General features: G+C 41.2%; 2 protein-coding genes across 5 annotated transcripts; both read left to right on the top strand.

The window, feature by feature from the left end:
- The first annotated feature begins 1,385 nt into the window (after positions 1 to 1,385).
- On the top strand, positions 1,386 to 2,443 carry LOC121531279 (ragulator complex protein LAMTOR1-like). Its single transcript, XM_041836519.2, has one exon. The coding sequence runs from the start codon at positions 1,566 to 1,568 to the stop codon at positions 2,040 to 2,042; it is 477 nt and encodes a 158-aa protein (XP_041692453.2). The 5' UTR covers positions 1,386 to 1,565; the 3' UTR covers positions 2,043 to 2,443.
- A 612-nt stretch (positions 2,444 to 3,055) lies between these two features.
- Positions 3,056 to 21,059, top strand: zgc:136858 (uncharacterized protein LOC678543 homolog). Of its 4 annotated transcripts, none has more exons than XM_041836945.2 (20): positions 3,056 to 3,611; positions 14,630 to 14,714; positions 14,831 to 14,931; positions 15,039 to 15,153; positions 15,482 to 15,656; positions 15,757 to 15,868; positions 16,004 to 16,110; positions 16,249 to 16,375; positions 16,581 to 16,701; positions 17,044 to 17,129; positions 17,350 to 17,492; positions 17,639 to 17,698; positions 17,821 to 17,884; positions 18,260 to 18,354; positions 18,565 to 18,693; positions 18,860 to 18,974; positions 19,572 to 19,709; positions 19,992 to 20,158; positions 20,315 to 20,397; positions 20,507 to 21,059. In XM_041836945.2, the coding sequence occupies exons 2-20, from the start codon at positions 14,674 to 14,676 to the stop codon at positions 20,706 to 20,708; spliced, it is 2,181 nt and encodes a 726-aa protein (XP_041692879.2). In that variant the 5' UTR covers positions 3,056 to 3,611; positions 14,630 to 14,673; the 3' UTR covers positions 20,709 to 21,059. The 4 variants fall into 4 exon arrangements, with proteins under 4 accessions (XP_041692879.2, XP_041692881.2, XP_041692880.2 ...); XM_041836947.2 differs by having other exon boundaries at positions 3,056 to 3,615; XM_041836946.2 differs by lacking the exon at positions 3,056 to 3,611 and adding an exon at positions 13,669 to 13,726.

Raw genomic sequence — 21,059 nt, 5'->3', positions numbered from 1 at the left:
AAGTTAAAGCTTGGTCGCAAATGGGTCTTCCAAATGGACAATGACCCCAAGCATACTTCCAAAGTTGTGGCAAAATGGCTTAAGGACAACAAAGTCAAGGTATTGGAGTGGCCATCACAAAGCCCTGACCTCAATCCTATAGAACATTTGTGGGCAGAACTGAAAAAGCGTGTGCGAGCAAGGAGGCCTACAAACCTGATTCAGTTACACCAGCTCTGTCAGGAGGAATGGGCCAAAATTCACCCAACTTATTGTGGGAAGCTTGTGGAAGGTTACCCGAAATGTTTGACCCAAGTTAAACAATTTAAAGACAATGCTACCAAATACTAATTGAGTGTATGTAAACTTCTGACCCACTGGGAATGTGATGAAAGAAATAAAAGCTGAAATAAATCATTCTCTCTACTATTATTCTGACATTTCACATTCTTAAAATAAAGTGGTGATCCTAACTGACCTAAAACAGGGGATTTTTACTAGGATTAAATGTCAGGAATTGTGAAAAACTGAGTTTAAATGTATTTGGCTAAGGTGTATGTAAACTTCCGACTTCAACTGTATACACCTGTTCTGAAAGGCCCCAGAGTCTGCAACACCACTAAGCAAGGGGCACCACCAAGCAAGCAGCACCATGAAGACCAAGGAGCTCTCCAAACAGGTCAGGGACAAAGTTGTGGAGAAGTACAGATCAGGATTGGGTTATAAAAAAAAAAAAATTTGAACATCCCACGGAGCACCATTAAATCCATTATAAAAAATGGAAAGAATATGGTACCACAACAAACCTGCCAAGAGAGGGCCGCCCACCAAAACTCACAGACCAGGCAAGGAGGGCATTAATCAGAGAGGCAACAAAGAGACCAAAGATAACCTTGAAGGAGCTGCAACGCTCCACAGCGGAGATTGGAGTATCTGTCCATAGGACCACTTTAAGCCGTACACTCCACAGAGCTGGGCTTTACGGAAGAGTGGCCAAATAAAAAGCCATTGCTTAAAGAAAAAAATAAGCAAACATGTTTGGTGTTCGCCAAAAGGCAAACATATGGAATAAGGTACTCTGGTCAGATGAGACTAAAAAGCTTTTTGGCCATCAAGGAAAACGCTATGTCTGGCGCAAACCCAACACCTCTCATCACACCGAGAACACCATCCCCACAGTGAAGCATGGTGGTGGCAGCATCATGCTGTGGGGATGTTTTTCCATCGGCAGGGACTGGGAAACTGGTCAGAATTGAAGGAATGATGGATGGCGCTAAATACAGGGAAATTCTTGAGGGAAACCTGTTTCAGTCTTCCAGAGATTTGAGACTGGGACGGAGGTTCACCTTCCAGCAGGACAATGACCCTAAGCATACTGCTAAAGCAACACTCGAGAGGTTTAAGTGTGATTAAGAGTGTGATTAAGTGTGTTTAAGAGTGGTTTTAGCTGACATAAGCGGTCAGCGAGAAACAAGGAAAGAAGTTTGATTCCTTTCCTTTGGACTGAGACAGGGTCTGTTTCTCTTATTATAGCTATAGTTTCCGGGGTGGAGTAGTTGGAGATTGGCGAACGCCCAGTGGACGCCATGGGTTGTTGTTACAGCAGTGAGAGCGAGACCACCGAGCAGGACCCTGATGAGCGTAAGCCGCTGATCCCCCACCCGAACCCCGACAGCAAGCCCCTCAACGGCACAGAATGGAGCTCCGCCAGTGTACCCTCAGCCCGCACAGACGAACAGGCCTTACTCACATCCATCCTTACCAAGACAGCCCTGAACATCATCGATGTCTCGGCTGCAGACTCTCAAGGCATGGAGCAGCATGAGTACATGGACAAAGCTCGGCAATACAGTACAAAACTGGCCTTGTTGAGTAACAGTCTGTCTCAGAAGAAGCCCCTCCCTCTCCCTTCCCTCACCAGCCAGCCGCACCAAGTGCTCGATCTGGTGCCAGACTTGGATGTACAACAGGTGTCCAAGATAGCTGCCTATGCTTACAGTGCAATCTCTCAGATCAAGGTGGATGCTAAAGAAGAGCTAGTGGTTCAATTTGCCATCCCCTGATCTACCCTCTGGCCTCCATAATACTTGTCCCGTCCCGTCCCCCATGCCCACAATGCATCTATGATTACCAGTCCCTGTGCTACCCAGCTATGCCACTAGCTACCTGCTGCTCCAGCTGAGGACTATGACAACCAGGCCTCCCCTGCTGAAAAGGTTAACCAACCTTGCCCTGCACTCCTCAGAACCACCTTTCAAAGCCACCATTCATCCTTCCTTCACCAGCCGTCAAGGAATTTTTTAACTCTCATATGGTAGTATAACGATAATGGTGTTAGGGCAGTTTTTGTAATTTTAAAGTTTCTTGTTTGAAGAGTGACTGAGTCTGATTTAATGAATAAACGGTTAGCTAGCTGCGCGACATGGCTAGGCTGCTGGTGGCGTTAGCTCTGGCTGTGAGTTTCAGGAGTAGCTAGCCTCGTCTGATATGCAGCTACGGTAAAATACTAACTAACTAACTAACCACAGCTAGGAAAAGAGGGTAATTAAGCATGTCCAAATGTAGCACAGTAACAGGACAAAAAAAGATGTCCACAGCCAGCCAACCCACTAGTCAGCATGGGGATGCTGTTGTTCTGACACTGTGTGGACCCGTCACCCAGAACACACATCCCACCCCTCATGTCTCATGTCAGTATGAAAAATGTATGCACTCACTAACTTTAAGTCGCTCTGGATAAGAGCGTCTGCTAAATGACTAAAATGTAAATGTGAAATGTTTAAGGGGAAACATTTAAATGTCTTGGAATGGCCTAGTCAAAGCCCAGACCTCAATCCAATTGAGAATCTGTGGTATGACTTAAAGATTGTTGTACACCAGCGGAACCCATCCAACTTGAAAGAGCTGGAGCAGTTTTGCCTTGAAGAATTGGCAAAAATCCCAGTGGCTATATGTGCCAAGCTTATAGAGACATACCCCAAGAGACTTGCAAATGATACAACCCCCCAAAAATATATTTTAATTCCAGGTTGTAAGGCAACAAAATAGGAAAAATGCCAAGGGGGCTGAATACTTTCGCAAACCACTGTATATGTTTCCCATCCAGCTGAGCAAGATGGGTCCTGTAACTCTGTCTTGGTAGGTTATATGATCCCTCTGTCAGCACACTTAAAGAATGAACAGCAGTGTATGTTCACTGATGCCATTTGGTGGTGATCCATCCCCAAGCCCATGCAGTGCACCACAACATAATCTTGAAGACATCTTGGGTTCAACTAATGTCTATATGGGGTCAACAGGGACATACCAAGGAGAGGTCAATGAGGGGTTGTCTGTGTCACATACTGCAACTCATCTAATGTTACAGGCCCCACCACAAGAATGTGGACCCCCGTTGCCTTCCTATGACCTTTGAGACTGAGAGTGAAGACCACGCACGTGTAACAGTCGCGGTGGAATCTCATAAGGCTCTCAGTTGTGAATTGTGGAGTGAGGGGAACATGGAATGTGTCCAGGACAGAACGGAGTAACTACTCTCAAACCCACCTGCAACTCAACAGTTTAAAGACATTTTAACATTTTGGTAATTTATCCAATGCTCTTATCCAGAGCAGTCAGTGCATTCAACTAAGGTAGGTAAGACAACCACATATCACAGTCATTGCATGTTTTAAAACCTTCCTCAATAAGGCAGCTATTAGCTAAATCAGTGCTAGTTAGAAAAGACTAGTGTTTGTGCAAGAAAGACAAGTACAACAGTAAGGTGTTCATAGAGACTCACTGTGTTCAATTCACTCTACTATTATCCTGCTGTGCTCAGTAAGTAAGCGTTTAGTAAGCAAGTGGTCCTCTGTAACTCAGCTGGGAGAGCACGGCGCTTGTAACGCCAGGGTAGTGGGTTCGATCCCCGGGACCACCCATACACAAAAATGTATGCACGCATGACTAAGTCGCTTTGGATAAAAGCGTCTGCTAAATGGCATATTATTATAATATTATTATTTCATTGTACTGTGTACACTGCACTGTATCCTATGCATATGACAAATTGACTTGATCAGGTAACAGTTTTATATTTACTTGGGTGGGGGAGTGATCCAAAATAGGGGAGGGTTGTCAAACTTTTTTTTTTGCTTTGGGGATGGTTGTGTGTTTGTTTTATAGGGCACAGAGGAGGGTAGTGCATTTTTTTTATTGGGCACAGAGGAGGGTAGTAAGTTTTTTCCCTGGTTTACATTCCCGACATTATTGTGCAATCCCCGTACTTCAGAATTTTTAGACCCCTTGACTCTTTTTCTTTTTTTGGGGGGGGGGGGGATGGATCAGCTTAATATTGCAGATAGATTGTATCTTCTATTAATGTAATTGTCTGCATCACTTCCAATCCCCCATGTTTTTTTTATTTTTTATATATATATTCCCCTTTATTACTTTTCAACCCCACCATCCTTTCCCTACTTGGAGTAAATTAGTGAACAACAACGCCCAGGCCTCTACTTCCGGTCTATACTTACTATCTACACCTTATGGACAGAGTTAATTTTACAATAATTCTATATCTATATATATATATATATTTATTTATTTATTTGCTCCTGAACTTCTTCTACTCTCAACCTCTCCGATCATTTTCATGATGTCCATCCGGTTTGCTTCTAAATGCCATATCTTTCTAACTGTGCTCTTTCCCAAAAGCTCCCAACATACAACCTATATACTTATTATGGACACAGTATGCTTACATTATTAGCTATCTTTGTTATTATTTGTTGTTATTTGTTATTAGTCCCACCCTTCAACTCTATTCAATACCTCCCATCTATCTCTTAACACCATCCATATAGGATTTCTATTTGCCATATATATTTCAACCGTACTGTGATGTTTTACAAAAGTTCTGAACCTTTCTATTCTCATTGCTTCTACAGATTGTGAATTAAAAATAAACATTTTTGCTAAAAGTATTATTATATTATTGATTGATTGACTATGACTTTCAGATCACCCAGTAATGCTATCTGCAAGGTTAGTTCCAGGTAAATATTGCAATCCTTTAGCCATTCCTGGACCTGTGTCCAAAAACAAGCTACAAATGGACAGAACCAAAACAAATGATCTAATGATTCTATCTCTTCACAGCAAAATCTGCAGAGCTGGGAAGATTGTATCCCCCATATAAATAACATTCTATTGGTAGCAAGAATTTTATATAATAATTTAAATTGAAAGATTCTAATTTTTGAATCCGGTGTCGTTTTGCGTGTCAGTTCATAAACACTATGCCATGGGATCGGTACGTCAAAGATCTCTTCCCAACTATTTTGCAATCTATATGGGACTGCTGTCAATCCTTTGGTCCTTAAGTGAAACTGATATACTTTTTTATTTATCACAGTTTTCCTTAACCAATTATGTTCTTTAATGCAAGGCCGACAGACAAGTTCCTTACTTTCTCCCCCTTCAACTTTCCTCTTCCACTTTTGCGGTAAGGCTGCAATTATTTGGTTGTAATTTTGGGTAGAGCAGACATTTCCATATGTTTTTGTTAGCTGCATGTGCGACAACTCCACCAGTCCTACCGATGATATCATTTACGAAGATTATGCCTTTTTTAAACATTCTGTCAAAAAATAAAGGTTTTTTGTCAATTAGTATATTTGAATTTAACCACAATATTTGTTGCATTATTTGTTCTGTCGTTTCTGGAGGATTAAATTGAAATTGCAACCAACTTTCTATGGCTTGTTTTAGAAATAGTGACATTTGGGAGATTATTTCCTTTTCAAATAACTGAAAGTGAGAGGTTGTAATCTGAATAAAGGGAAAAGGCCTTTCTTGAACAGTGGGTGAGACAATCTTACTAATTTGCTTGAGAACCAGTTCGGATTTAAGTATAACTTTTGGATGACTGAAGATTTTAGTGATAGGTCTAATGCTTTAATATTTAATAATTTCTGTCCTCCGAATTCATATTCATTATATAAATATGCTCTTTTAATTTTGTCTGGCTTGCCGTTCCAAATAAAATTGAATATTTTTTTCTCATATAATTAAAAAAACTGTTTGCTAGGCGTAGGCAAGACCATAAGCAAATAGGTAAACTGGGATAATACTAAAGAGTTAATCAGGGTGATTTTTCCACAAATTGACAGGTATTTTCCTTTCCATGGTAGTAAGATCTTATCTATTTTTGCTAACTTTCTATTAAAATTTATTGAAGTGAGATCATTTATTTCCTTTGGGATATGTATTCCGAGTATATCCACATCACCATCAGACCATTTTATTGGTAAACTACATGGTAATGTAAAAATTGTATTTTTTAGTGATCCAATACGTAATATAGTACATTTGTCATAATTTGGTTTTAATCCAGAGAGGTTAGAAAATGTATCTAGATCCTCTATGAGGCTGTGGAGGGATTCTAGTTGTGGATCTAAAAGAAAACATGAATCATCTGCGTACAATGACACCTTTGTTTTTAAGCCCTGTATTTCTAATCCTCTGATATTATTATTGGATCTGATTTTAATAGCTAACATCTCGATGGCCACAATAAATAGATATGCCGATAGTGGACAACCTTGTTTCACTCCTCTTGACAGTTTGAAACTTTCTGAGAAATAGCCATTATTTACTATTTTACACCTAGGGTTACTATACATGATTTTGACCCATTTTATAAGAGATTCTCCAAAATTGAAATGCTCCAGGCATTTATATATAAATTCCAGTCGAACTTTATCAAATGCCTTTTCGAAGTCTGCTATGAATAGCAGGCCTGGTTTCCCATATTTTCCATAGTGTTCTATTGTTTCCAATACTTGCCTTATATTATCTCCAATGTATCTTCCATGTAAAAAACCTGTCTGATTAGAATGAATAATATCCGACAATACCTTTTTAATTCTATGCGCTATACATTTTGCTAGGATTTTTGCATCACAACACTGAAGTGTAAGGGGCCTCCAATTTTGTAAATGGACTGGATCTTTATATTTTCCACTTGTATCCTGTTTCAGTAATAATGAGATCAGACCTTCTTCTTGAGTGTCAGATAATCTACCATTTACATAGGAGTGGTTAAAACATGCTAATAACGGTCCTCTTAGTATATCAAAAAGGTTTGGTATACCTCGATTGGTATGCCATCCAACCCTGGAGTTTTCCCGGACTTAAAGTCTTTAATTGCATCCAGAAGTTCCTCCTCTGTAATTTCACCTTCACATGAGTCTTTCTGTGTGGCTGTTAATTTGACATTATCAATAGGAAAAAAATCTCTACAATTAGCTTCAGTTAGAGGAGATGGAGGCGACTGAAAAGAAAACGTATGCTTAAAATACTTTGTTTCTTCCTTCAAAATATCATTAGGTGAATTATGGGTGACTCCGTCAATTGTAACCAGTTTCATTAAGTTCTTTTTGGTAGCATTCCTATGTTGAAGATTAAAAAAGAATTTTGTGCATTTTCCCCCATATTCCATCCAGTTTGCTTTATTTTTATAATATATTACACTTGATCTTTCTTGAATAAGTTTTTCCATTTCTTTTTGTTTTTCCTCTAATTTATTCTGAGCCTCTATGTTACAGTTTTTATTGCCATCTATCTGTTCTGTTAGACTTTCTATTTCCTTTCTTAGTATAAACTCTTTTGACCTAAATTGCTTTTGTTTTCGAGATGAGTACTGAATTGCATGGCCTCTAAAGGCACATTTAAAGGTGTCCCATACAATAAGGGGATTCGCTGTACCTATGTTATGTTGGAAAAAGTCAGTTATAAATTCCTTTGTTCTAATTATAAATAAATTATCATCTAATAGGCTTTGATTAAATTTCCAATATCCTCGCCCACGTGGAAATTCAGTCAGAGTAATGTATATGCCTATTATATGATGGTCCGACCGCATTCTGTCCCCTATCAACACTTTTTTTTACTTTTGGTGCCAACGAGAATGAGATAAGAAAGAAGTCAAGACGACTAGCTTGATTCAGTCTCCGCCATGTATATCTCACTAGATCAGCATATTTAAGCCTCCATATATCTACTAGTTCTAATGTATCCATGACATTCACAATTTCCTTAAGAGCATGTGGGTGATTGTTTGTGGTGTGATTTCCTTTTCGGTCCATTGAGCTATTTAAAACAGTATTATAATCCCCCACCATAATAATATTGTCTTGAGTTGCTTGCAGGCTTGATAATTTATTATATATATTGTCAAAGAATTGTGGATCATCATTATTTGGTCCGTAAAGGTTAATGAGCCATATCTGTTTATGGTCCAATACCATATTTAAAATAATCCATCTACCTTGCGTATCTATTTGGACAATTTGCACATTCGGATCGAAATTACTATTAATTAATATCATCATCCCTTTTGAATTTCTTTGCCCATGGGAGAAGTATATTTCCCCCCATTCTTTTTCCACGCTACTTCATCTCGAATTGTTGAATGAGTTTCCTGTATACAATAGATATTATATTCCTTCTCTTTGAGCCATGTAAATATTGTTCTTCTTTTGTTATTATCAGCTAAGCCATTACAATTATAACTGGCTATACTTATTTCACCATACACCATAATGAGATACAAGTTTCAAGTCTATTTATCATTATATATGTTTGTAAATTTACCAATAAAAAATAGCGTAATGATTGAGTGTCCATATAGCTGTACCGTGATATTTGCATTGCTACGGAGTAACCCTTCAATTGTTCTCCACTAATTCCCCCGCTAAAGCCCCTCCCCATCCCAAGTTGAGCCGTCATCCCAGTGATCAGCATCCCCCCCACGTCCCTCCGTATCCCTAAGGCCCCGAGAGGCTAGGACCCATCCATCGAAAACAGCACACAGTGCCACCCACAAAACAGAAGCAGGTTAACCGCCAAAAGCATTTCCAATGCTTTCACCTCTATATATATATATATATATATATATATATAAACTATTATTTATTTATTTATTATGCATATCCTATTTTCCATCATTATCAATTAATATGCGTAATCATGTCTGCAGTTCACGCATAGGATTCTAACATATAACCAGGATTGCCATTGTATTACATTTAATTCATTGACAAGCAATTATTATCCTAGCAAATAATCCCTGCGGTCCATCCCATACCCCCCCCAACATCCCCACCCCCCACAACAGATGCCAGACCAGCACACACGCACATACTCACATACTCCAACACACTCAACCCCCCTCCTCCACAATCCACCATAAAATCCGATACTCAACGGCTGTTATATCCCAGAGCCCAACTCGAGAAATAACTTGATCTACGAGTGCACATACAGTTAAAGCTGATTGAGAAAGCATGCAAATTGAGCAGAAATTGATAACAATGTGAGATTTGATTAATCTACTTAATCTATGTCAAGTCCTAGGTGATGGAGATCAGATCCACCCTCTTCACCTGAGACACAAACACTCTGATCCCCTGTTGTAACCATTTTCCCAAGCATCTCCATGCGGTCAGACCTTTGATTATTTTGTGCCACCTGGGCCACAATGATAAACCCCCTCTCTGATTGTCCGAGTGTGACCCCCTCCCCATGGGTTACTGCAGCCAGTGTTGCCAGCACTGCCACTACCTGGGTGGGCGTACCCCACCGGAATCCCCACCGGCTAGGTAAAAGGTCGTCAAGGTTCTCATTAGCAGCTTTGAGAATTTCCTTGTATATTATGCTCTCCCATCAGGGGGCTCTGGCTTTGTAGGACCAACCCTGCCAGGCAGGCTCAGAATCTTGAGGGGGCGGTGCTGCTCAAGTAGGTCTCTGACCGCATTTATTTCTCTATTTAGGCTGCATATTCACAGCAGGTCCATAAAATAGATGGGAACTTCTCTTTGGTGTATGGGTCGCTCAGGTGGGTGTCCAGGTTATAGGGTTAGGGATCTTTCCATCATGATAGGACAATGAATAATTAGATTAGATGTATACTATATTTAAAAATGTATATCCCTCATCTACACAAAATTGAAAGCTCTCTCTCTCACTACCCCTGTTCATAGACCCCCGGTCGGCTCTGGGATATGCAACCATTTCCCCTCTCACTCACTTAACGCCGTACCTTTTCAAACACAAAAATGCACACCACATGGTTGACTGCGGGAAGAAATGGGCCGAGCGTGCAAACGCACCCGCATCCCCATCTGCTGCAAGGGGGAAAAGGACGCCAGAGAGAACACAGGACCAACCACAACAACCATCCGCCAAAACAACAACCTCCCGCCAAAAAATCCATGTTCTAATTATTTGTATATAAAGATGTATTATTCTGCTTGTTATATCGTTTTATCCATTTATAAAATACTATACTTACTATAAATATTATTTAATATTACAATCCCTATCATTGCTAGTATCAGGTGCTCCAATATTTGACTCCTCCATTACAACTTTTAGAATAGCCATGGAGTAGTCTTTGTGTCTCTGAACATTTGGATGTCAATATATAATTTATCCACCACTAGTGCAACACGTTTCCCTTTTAATCTGTTTTCCTTGAAGATTGGATACAGAACTTTGCGCCTTTCTACAATCTCCTTCGGGAACTGATCATTCATGCCTATTTTCGTGCCAGCAAGTCTTTTTCCCAGGCTTTTCACCATAGCTTTGTCCTTAAAAAAAGCAAATTTGGCAACGATTGGGCGCTCATATTTCTGTCCTCTTTTTCCGAAACGATGTACACGTTCGAGTTGGATTTTATCGACAGCCTCGAGTGGGATTTGTAGCGCTGTATGCAGGAAGTCCTTCATAATATTCTCTGTTATTTCTCCCTCCTTTTCCTGAATACCCGTAAGTACTAGATTTTCCCTCATCGATCTAGTTTGGATGTCTAGTAAGGCTTCTCTCAGAAGATTGTTCTCTTTTTTTAATTCCCTAACGTCCGTTTCCATTTTAGAGACTGTCACTTTTATTTCTTTGGTTTCTTTCTCCATTACCAAAGCTTTTTCGTCACTCATTTGAAGACTCGCTTTCAACTCTTTTACGTCTTTACTGACCAATTCTAATATGCCCAATTTGTCATTTATCGACTTCAACAGGTCGCTTTCCACACTTACCATACCTAGTGGTGAAAAGCATATATCATCTGTATCTGTCGATGAGTCACGTTTTCTTTTGGGGATCGGCTCTCCACGCTTGTCTTCAGTCATGTTTGGGTGTTGCTTGTTGTAGTAATATTTGTCGATATATTTCTCTAGCCTTATGATCTTATTTCTGTTATTATCCAGATTGAATTATATTAACTGCGAATATATGAAATGCTAATATTTAGTCTAACTTACTGATTTTGAATATTATGTTTTTATCTTGAGGTGTTTTGTACCGATTTCTATTCAATACGCCATCTTGTTTACGCGTGCCAAAGTACGTTCATCTCTAGGAGGCAGATTTTCCCATGATGACCCCTTGACTCTTTCCACATTTTGTTACGTTGATTAAATAGTTCCCCCGCCCCCTCAATCTACACACAATACTCCATAATGACAAAGCAAAACCAGGTTTTTAGAATGTTTTGCTAATTTATAAAAAAAATAAAACTGAAATATAACATTTACATAATATTCAGACCCTTTACTCACTACTTTGTTGAAGTACCTTTGGCAGCGATTACAGCCTTGAGTCTTCTTGAGTATGATGCTACAAGCTTGGCACACCTGTATTTGGGGAGTGTCTCGCATTTTTCTCTGCAGATCCTCTCAAGCTCTGTCAGGTTAGATGGGGAGTGTTGCTGCACAGCTATTTTCAGGTCTCTCCAGAGATGTTTGATCGGGTTCAAGTCCGGGCTCTGGTGGGCCACTCAAGGACATTCAGAGACTTGTCCCGAAGCCACTCCTGCGTTGTCTTGGCTGTGTGCTTAGGGTCGTTGTCCTGTTGGAAGGTGAACCTTCGCCCCCAGTCTGAGGTCCTGAGCGCTCTGGAGCAGGTTTTCATCAAGGATCTCTCTCTACTTTGCTCCGTTCATCTTTTCGTCAATCCTGACTAGTCTCCCAGTCCCTGCCGCTGAAAAACATCCCCACAGCATGATGCTGCCACCACCATGCTTCATCGTAGGGATGGTGCCAGGTTTCCTCCAGACGTGACGCTTGGCATTCAGGCCAAATAGTTCAATCTTGATTTAATCAAACCAGAGAATCTTGTTTCTCATGGTCTGAGAGTCTTTAGGTGCCTTTTGGCAAACGCCAAGCGGGCTGTCATGTTCCTTTTACTGAGGAGTGGCTTCTGTCTGGCCACTCTACCATAAAGGCCTGATTGGTGGAGTGCTGCAGAGATAGTTGTTCTTCTGGATGGTTCTCCCATCTCCACAGAGGAACTCCAGAGCTCTGTCAGTGACCATCGGGTTCTTGGTCACCTCTCTGACCAAGGCCCTTCTACCCAGATTGCTCAGTTTGCTCAGGAGTCTTGGTGGTTCCAAACTACTTCCATTTAAGAATGATGGTGGCCACTATGTTCTTGGGGACCTTCAATGCTGCAGACATTTTTTGGTACCCTTCCCCAGATCTGTGCCTCGACACAATCCTGTCTCGGAGCTCTACAGAAAATTCCTTCAATCCCATGGCTTGTTTTTTGCTCTGACATGCACTGTCAACTGTGGGACCTTATATAGACAGATGTGTGCCTTTCCAAATCATGTCCAATCAATTGAATTTACCACAGCTGCACTCCAATCAAGTTGTAGAAACATCTCAAGGATGATCAATGGGAACAGGATGCACCTGAGCTCAATTTCGAGTCTCATAGCAAAGGATCTGAATACTAATGTAAAGATGGTATTTCTGTTTTTTATTTTTAATAAATTTGAAAAAATGTCTAAAAATCTGTTTTTCTTTGTCATTATGGGGTATTGTGTGTAGATTGCTGAGGGATTTATTTATTTGTAATCCATTTTAGAATAAGGCTCTAATTTAACAAAATGTGGAAAAAGTCAAGGGGTCTGAATACGTTCCGTATTTATTTTTACTGACAAATAAAATCAATCAATCCAAACTGTGCAGCTGCCATTTTGATAAATTGAAAAAGACAACTGTTTAAAAACACCCCAAAAGTTTAATGGCATTCAGAGATTGTCAATCCAAGCCTTCGATACTGGGTAGGCCTACAAGGTGGGGAGGGATGTTCGTTCTGTTTGTCGAGATTGACATAGTCTATTTATTGTGGTGTTGAAAATGTAAACCATGATATTGAAGTGCCCAAAGTCAGTATGCTTTGTTTATTGGTTGTGTGGTATATTGGCACAGAAACCTGTTGGTGGAAAATGTGTTGCATATATTTTATATAATTATAAATATGGCATCAAATGGTTGAACGTCTGATTTCTCACTAGCTAAGCATTGACTGCAGCCGGCTCTGATCATAGTGTAGGCCTAATGAAACAGGCAGGGAGAGTGAGCTTGTCTGTCTGTGGCATCGACTTAATTTTATTTCATTACTCATGTGTTTCATAATATATAAAACTTTTTGATACAAGAGTAGCTCTGATCTTAGCAAATTGTATAACGGTGTGCATTGATAACGGATATATTTTTAGATACAGTTTTCTTATTCTTATAATGTTCATTTCCAGTTGCATAAACTCAGTCATACTGGGTGAATAGATAGAGGCCAGAGTTCTATGGTAAAGGCAAGCAAGCTGTGTCAACAAAAAGCATGGCAGGGTCAAAGTTCACTCACTCTTCTGTGCAAAAAGTCTCATTCCTCAGTTTCTCTCATTTCTCACACGCTGGGGAAGGTAAGCATTAAGAGCAGCATTGTTGGTAGAGAAGAGGTTTATTTCATAATGAGCTGATATGAATTATGGGAAATGGAATGCCCGGTACCATTTATACAATATGTTAGTGATATCAAGGAATTAATTAATGAGTATGCCTTAAATCATAATGGCATGAAACCCTTTATCTACTTCCCCAGAGTCAGATGAACTTGTGGATGTGCATTTTTATGTCTCTGTGTGCAGTTTGAAGGAAGTTGCTAACTAGCTTTAGCACAATTACTAACTGATGTTAGCACAATGACTGGAAGTCCATGGGAACAGCTAGCATGCTAGCTGTTCCTGTAGACTTCCATTCATTGCGCTAACGCAATGAATGGAAGTCTTAAATGTATCACTGCTGGTCTAGCATAAAAATGCAAACTGTGACAATTCAGCCTTTATTATTTAAGTGGTAACTTGTGGAATAGACACCGGCTGGAATGCAGTTTTAACCAATCAGCATTCAGGATTAGACCCACCTGTTGTATAATGTGTAATAAGGCCTTTTTTTGTGTGTGAAGTTGATACATTATGTGGCCCTGTCTTTGACAGAGCCCTTTCTTCAGTTTGTTTTTTAAGGAGTAGTTCTATTAAGTTACAGTTGACTGTGTTTTGCTCTACCATTATGACTTAATATGAACAATTAAATAATTTACTTTACATATACCTTATTGGAAAGGGTCTTTGTTCAGTTCTTGAATGTAGTGGGATAAGAAAGCGATAAGAACACAAAACACTTATTTCACAATGTTGCAGACTGCACTGATGTTTTGGGTGTAGATTTATCGCTGTGTGGGCCCAATAGTGGGGGACTTAGTTAGTCCCAACTAACTGGAGAATGGAAAATCTACTTAATAGGTGAATTGTATGTGTGCCTTGCAGTGACGTGGTACGCTACTCACTGCTGCTTTTGATGCCGGGAATCCATGGCTGAGAAATCTGTTTTGTTTTCCATCATGAAATTAAGGTAACTCCCTGTGAAGATTTTTCTGTAACTTGGATATGCAATTTGACAAAACGTTGGTAATTTTTGTTGTTTTAAAATGTTATTCTTGAATTCTGATTTGTTTATTCTGTTGTCAGTGTTTCCCTTAGAGATTCTGAGTTGAGGTTGCTAAGAGAAGTATCTGCACAACTCCTAAAACGTGGCATCTCAACATTTCACAGCAGATTATGCAAAAATGGTAAAGTCAGCCCCTTCTATAATAATGAATAATAAAAAAAATATTAAAGACTGACTTTGAATTTACCCTCATTGTAGTATTGAAGTCGGATTCTCCCCCCCCCCCAGATGGTCTCTTCCTCGTCCATCCGGCAGTATCCCAGGCATTGGCAGAAAACAGACCAGTGGTGGCGCTAGAGAGCACCATCATCACCCATGGCATGCCATACCCACACAACCTGAGGTATGTGCTGCAAAGATGTCAAAATGCGAAGGACTTTGTAAGACAGAAAGTTCCTGATATATAAAAAGTAAAATGCCATGCTATAAAGCTAATTTATTCTGGCAACATTTACTCCATTTAGCAGACGCTCTTATTCAGAGTGACTTACAGGAGCAATTAGTGCCTTGCTCAAGGGCACATCGACAGATTTTTCACCTAGTTGGCTCAGAGATTCAAACCAGCAACCTTTCGGTTACTGGCCCAACGCTCTTAACCGCTAGACTACCTGCTGCCCTTAATTCAGTATTGGAAGTTACTACTTCAACAGTCACTGTTTTGCCTCATTCAGCACAGCCAAAGAGGTAGAGGCCATAGTAAGGACTGAGGGAGCCACTCCTGCCACTGTTGGACTGCTCCAGGGGAGGGTTCATGTGGGGTTGTCTTCAGAAGAACTGGACTACCTAGCCCAGAGTAAGACATCGCTGAAAGTGTCCCGCCGAGACCTGCCCTACGCCATCAGCAAGGTGAGCACCTGTCAAGGTTTGGACAAACAACCGAAAAGCCACTCCATTCAGTCTCATTCAGTTTGAATACCTTGCTTACCGGTGTGTGTGTGTTCTCCAGGGTCTCTGTGGTGGCACCACTGTTTCGGGCACCATGATAGCAGCACACAGAGCCGGTATCCATGTCTTTGTCACTGGCGGTGTTGGAGGAGTGCACCGAGATGGAGAGAATAGTACGTTATTGGTTTGAAGCTACTGTAGCCTCAGTGAAATGACATCATCATCCACAGTGGGGAGACTTCATGCTTAGGATTCAGAAATAAACAACAACAAAATGTACTGAAATTGTTAACTGACAATCTTCTCAGGTATGGATGTCAGTGCAGATCTGACAGAGCTAGGCAGGACTCCCATTGCTGTGGTCTCAGCTGGAGTCAAGTCCATCCTTGACATTGGCCGCACCCTGGAGTACTTGGTTAGTGGTTATTGCTAGATGGTTTTATACATGGTCAAATGCATAGATTCCACTGTAAGAGATTCCACTGCAAGAGATTCCACTGCAAGAGATTCCATTGCATCGCAAATAATCATTAACAATTGTGTACTTTCTCAGGAGACACAGGGTGTGTGTGTCGCCACATTTGGGACCTCCAAGAATTTCCCCGCTTTCTTCTCTCCACAAAGTGGGTTTACCTCCCCTTACCACGTCAACAATGCTGAGGAGGCTGCAGATCTCATTGGTAACGCAGATAAATATTTTATGTCTTGAGTAGCAAAATGTTCAACTGACCCAATATTGCTGTTATTTCAGGGTCATTCTGAACTGATAATATAGACATGATCATAAGACATTATAAGGGGGTCATACGTGCTTACGACAAATCTTACAATGTATTATGACTGCATCATAATGTACTACACCTGTCTCTTTCCCCTGGTCGACAGCGGGTACGCTGTCCCTGGGTCTACAGAGCGGTCTACTGTTGGCTGTGCCCATCCCTAAGGAGCATGCAGCAGCTGGACAACAGATTGAGGACGCTATACAGGCTGCACTGGCAGAGGCTAAGTAAGGAAGCGATGCATTAGGTTCAGAGGGATGTTTCACTCAAAATATAACATAAATCACCTTTCCACCTATCTTGGCTGTAGTTGAATCCCCAATACATGTATTTTGCCTACTTAGGTATTGCCATTAAAGCCTTATTTATTGAGCACTTCTCATGGTCCGTCTGTGCCGGGTGGTGTTTTCTAAACGGTTATTTCCTGATCTCTAGATAGTTGCTTGCATGACTGACATCACAGGAAGTCTGCTTATCAGAGTTTATGTTTGGTTGCCTTGATATATGAGAAGAAAAGTATCAGCCACACGATGAACTCTCTGTTGCCTTCGTACGTATTTCCCCTGTAGTGCTAAAGGTATAAGAGGAGGAGATGTGACGCCCTTCATCCTTCAAAAGGTCAACGAACTGACCCGAGGAAAGTCCCTCCAGGCTAGTATCCTTCTCTGATCAATACCGTGATGTGAGAAAACCACGCTGAAGAGAGGGAGGGAGGGAGGGAGGGATCATATCAGAGTCATTCTTAGTGTAAGGTATAAAAATAAAAAAAAGATCTGACGTCATAATTGTTGATTTTTTAAACTTGTTTTGTCTATATATAACTGAATATTTGTATCATCATTACAATTAAGGTCCTTAATCTGATATTCCCAAAGATATCGCTCTCATCCATAATAATGCCAGGGTGGGCAGTCAGATAGCCTGTGCACTGTCTGAACGAATGCAGAAGAAGACTAGGACACCTTCTGCTCCTCACGCAAAGGAGAGAGAGAAAGATTTGGACTCTCACTCAACCATTGTGAGTACTAGTCATGTGTTCATCATCGATATGAACCAACCACTCTTGTCTTGTAGAGCACATCAGTTTTCTTACTCTAGTTTTAGCTTGATGGACAGTGTTTAACATGCTTGCTGTACAATACCACTGTGGCTCTTTCATCACAGGTTGTCATAGGTGGTGTGAATGTGGATTTTATTGCCAAGGGGAAAACAGATAAGCTAGTGGTACGTTCACACTAACCCTGCTTATATCAAGCATCTACTACTGCACGTCTAGAATATTCAAATAACGTCAATGACACATGGGTTTCTTTGATTGCTCAATTGGCTGTTTATATATTTCACAGTTTGGACAGACGAATCCTGGAAGTGTCTGCCAGTCATTTGGTGGAGTAGGAAGGAACCTCGCTGGTTAGTTATTTAATCAATAAGGCACGAGGGGGTGTGGTATATGGCCAATATACCACGGCTAAGGGCTGTTCTTGCACGACGCAACGCGGAGTGCCTGGATACAGCCCTTAGCTGTGGTATATTGGCCATATACCACAAACCCCAGAGGTGTCTTACTGCTATTATAAACTGGTTGTCAGCGTAATTAGAACAGTAAAAATACATGTTTTGTCATACCACGGCTGTCAGCCAATCAGCATTCAGGGCTCGAACCACCCAGTTTATAACATGCAATTATGTCTACATAGCTCCTATATGCGGAAAAGGTTAATCAAACTTTTGCATTGAGTGAAGACAGTTTAATGTTGAGTTCTTGTGTGAAATTTTACCCACCAGACATTCTGAGCAGAATGGGCCAAAGACCTCTCTTCATCTCAGCTATTGGAACTGACTCTCACAGTGATGCTGTGCTGAACTACTGTCGGCACATGGTACGTATGTGGAGAAGATTTAGAGCGGTGTTCTGACTTGAGATCAGCACGTTTCCATTTAAAATCAGAGTTGTGCGAGTTACTTATCTCAACTCTAAATCGGGCCCTTAACGAGTAGTAACAATTTTATATGACCAAATGCAAAGCGGAATGAATCCCTCTCCCGTAGTATTCTGGCATGACATTCTTGCCTCTTTTGATTTTCCTTAGAACACCAGTGGTGTCGCTAGGCTTAAGGAGCAGCGGACTGCTACTTATTGTGCCGTGATCACTGAGAGCGGGGATCTGAGTCTCGGATTGGGCGACATGGACATCCACCAGCAAATCACAGAGCAGTATGTGAGTATTTCTGAAGCGGGTACTTCATTTACATTTTAAACTGTAAAGAGAACCTGATTTACTACACATAAAAGTACACATATATAATGTTTTTTGTCATGATGATTGTTTTTTTTAAATATAGAATAGCACTGAAAAATAACACATTGCCTATCTCTATATACAGGTGTCCCAGTTTGAGGAGAAGCTCTCGTCAGCCTCTCTCGTGTGTCTGGACGGCAATATACCCGTCTCCACCATCGACTATGTTTGCTCCTTCGCCAAGAAGCATGCAGTGCCAGGTTAGCATGGAGAGCTGACCGCTTTGACAGTCATCAATAGTGATCGATCACCATTTTCTCACCATCAGTGCATGTCTGTGTGATCAGGGCCCCTATTCACAAAGAATCTGAGTCAGAGTACTGATCTAGGATCAGGTCTCCCCTGTCCATGTAATCTTATTCATTCTGATCTAAAAGGCAAAACTGATGTAGTGTATTAAGATTATGACTTTTCTAGAGGAACAAAGAGGGGATGTTTATCTTAGTTCAAAAGTAGCCATTTGTAGGGTGACGCCCCAGGGGAGACAGGTGATTGGACAGCAGAGGGAGCAACCCATATTTTTGCATTGTTTATAAGTATATGCTGGACGAAGAAGAGGTCAGAGCAGACATTACAATTCGAGGACACTGCTCTCCGGGTGTCATGACATCCGTCACTTATGCTGGAATCTTGTGATATGAATAAACTTATGATCAAAGGTTCAGTATGAGCGGACTCCTTTGTTTATCAGCAATAACTGCCAGCATTTACTCGATACCACACTGATCCTATATCAGCACTCCTATTCTGAGACGCTTTATGAATACAGACCCTGATGTGATAAACTTGTGTTGCAGTGTGGTATGAGCCAACTGATTGTGACAAGGCGTGCAAGCCTTTCCTGTCAGACAGCTGGAAAGCCCTGGCCTACACCTCTCCCAACCTGGCTGAGCTGTGTACCATAAACAAGGCATTGGGCCTCCCAACACCTGCAGGTATGATAGTCAGTCATTCCTGCGCACTGAGATCATTTCTGGAGCCTACTGTATATAATACGGAATTATCCTGGACCCAGCTATGTTTGTGCTGTGGAGCCAACTCCTATGCTTGGCTTAACAATGACCATAGCAGTTGACACTTCGCAAGACATCACAAACATATCTGAGACCAGGCTAGATATAATAAGTAATGCACACACTATGACGTTTTTGTTTGATAGGAGCTTGTGCATGATGATGAGCTGTCTGATTTAATGTGGTCTTGTCTTGTGGGGTCAGTGCTGCCTAGCTCTGTGGAGGAGGTGCTGCGCTGTGCCATGGCTCTCACACGCCCCCTGCTGGACCACCTGCAGTGTGTGGTGGTGACCCTGGGTGCCATGGGAGTGCTGCTGTGTGGAGAACATAACGCTGGGTCTGTAGACCTGCAGCCTAGGAGAGGAACAAGGGTAATAGGATACCTTTATATAGACTTGTTAAACCAGCCTGATCGTGAGCTCACATTCTCACATTCTGTTTCACTTCTAAACTAAACGTGAGCATCTTGACAAACCTTTATATCTTTAAACATTATGGTGATGATGATGATGTTTTTTGTTTTCCAGAAGGGTCGGCTATGTGCCGTCCACTACTCTGCTCTGGCTCAGACCACAGACGAAACGGTGAATGTCTCAGGAGCCGGAGATAGGTCAGTAGCTATCTAGGGATGGGAGTAAACCAAAAAATTTAAATGAAAAAATGTATCGCCATAGGTGAAATGTTGGTTTCCCACTCACCCCTCTCTCTCCTCTCCTCAGTCTTGCAGGTGGGATATTGGCAGGGATGTTCCAGAGCAGAGACACTCACAGCTGTGTTAGGATGGGGCTCCTGGCAGCACGCCTGTCACTGGCCTCCCCACACCCCATCTGCACCACTATGACCACAGACTCTGTGGACCCAAACAAGGTCCAACCACCCCAACCCTGGCCTCAACCCAACCTCCTGTGGCTGGAGGAATGAAGAAAGATCCGTTATTATAACGTTGTCATCTTGTTGAACCATCAAAATAACTTCTCAATGTTTAGTTCAGGGGTGTCAACCTCATTTTTTATCCCAGGGTCTTCAACGAGGTCCAGAGGGCTGCAATGAACATTGGTTATATTTCCTCGCTGTCAAAATTTGCAAAATAAAATCCCCTATCCATCGTTTTGGGAATTGATTATGGTCCCCGACCATCTAGCTTTCCTTTCCGTGATTATGTTTGACACCCCTGGTTTAGTTCAACCACCTCACCTACCATCACGGTGACAGGCTGCTGTTAATTTGCATCAATTTTGTCATAATTTTCAATAAAATACTTTAATACTTCGA

This window comes from Coregonus clupeaformis, chromosome 19, assembly GCF_020615455.1.
Source record: "Coregonus clupeaformis isolate EN_2021a chromosome 19, ASM2061545v1, whole genome shotgun sequence".
Classification (NCBI taxonomy): domain Eukaryota; kingdom Metazoa; phylum Chordata; class Actinopteri; order Salmoniformes; family Salmonidae; genus Coregonus; species Coregonus clupeaformis.
Note: the sequence above shows the minus strand (reverse complement) of the source record. Positions and strands in the feature narration are given on the sequence as shown.

Excerpts from the sequence above, each read along its gene's own strand:
- zgc:136858 (XM_041836945.2), top strand. The coding sequence starts at position 14,674 with ATGGCTGAGAAATCTGTTTTGTTTTCCATCATGAAATTAAG. Across the intron at positions 17,699-17,820 it reads GGAAAACAGATAAGCTAGTG|TTTGGACAGACGAATCCTGG; the intron begins GTACGTTCACAC and ends TATATTTCACAG. Across the intron at positions 18,975-19,571 it reads CAAGAAGCATGCAGTGCCAG|TGTGGTATGAGCCAACTGAT; the intron begins GTTAGCATGGAG and ends CTTGTGTTGCAG.
- LOC121531279 (XM_041836519.2), top strand. The coding sequence starts at position 1,566 with ATGGGTTGTTGTTACAGCAGTGAGAGCGAGACCACCGAGCAGGACCCT.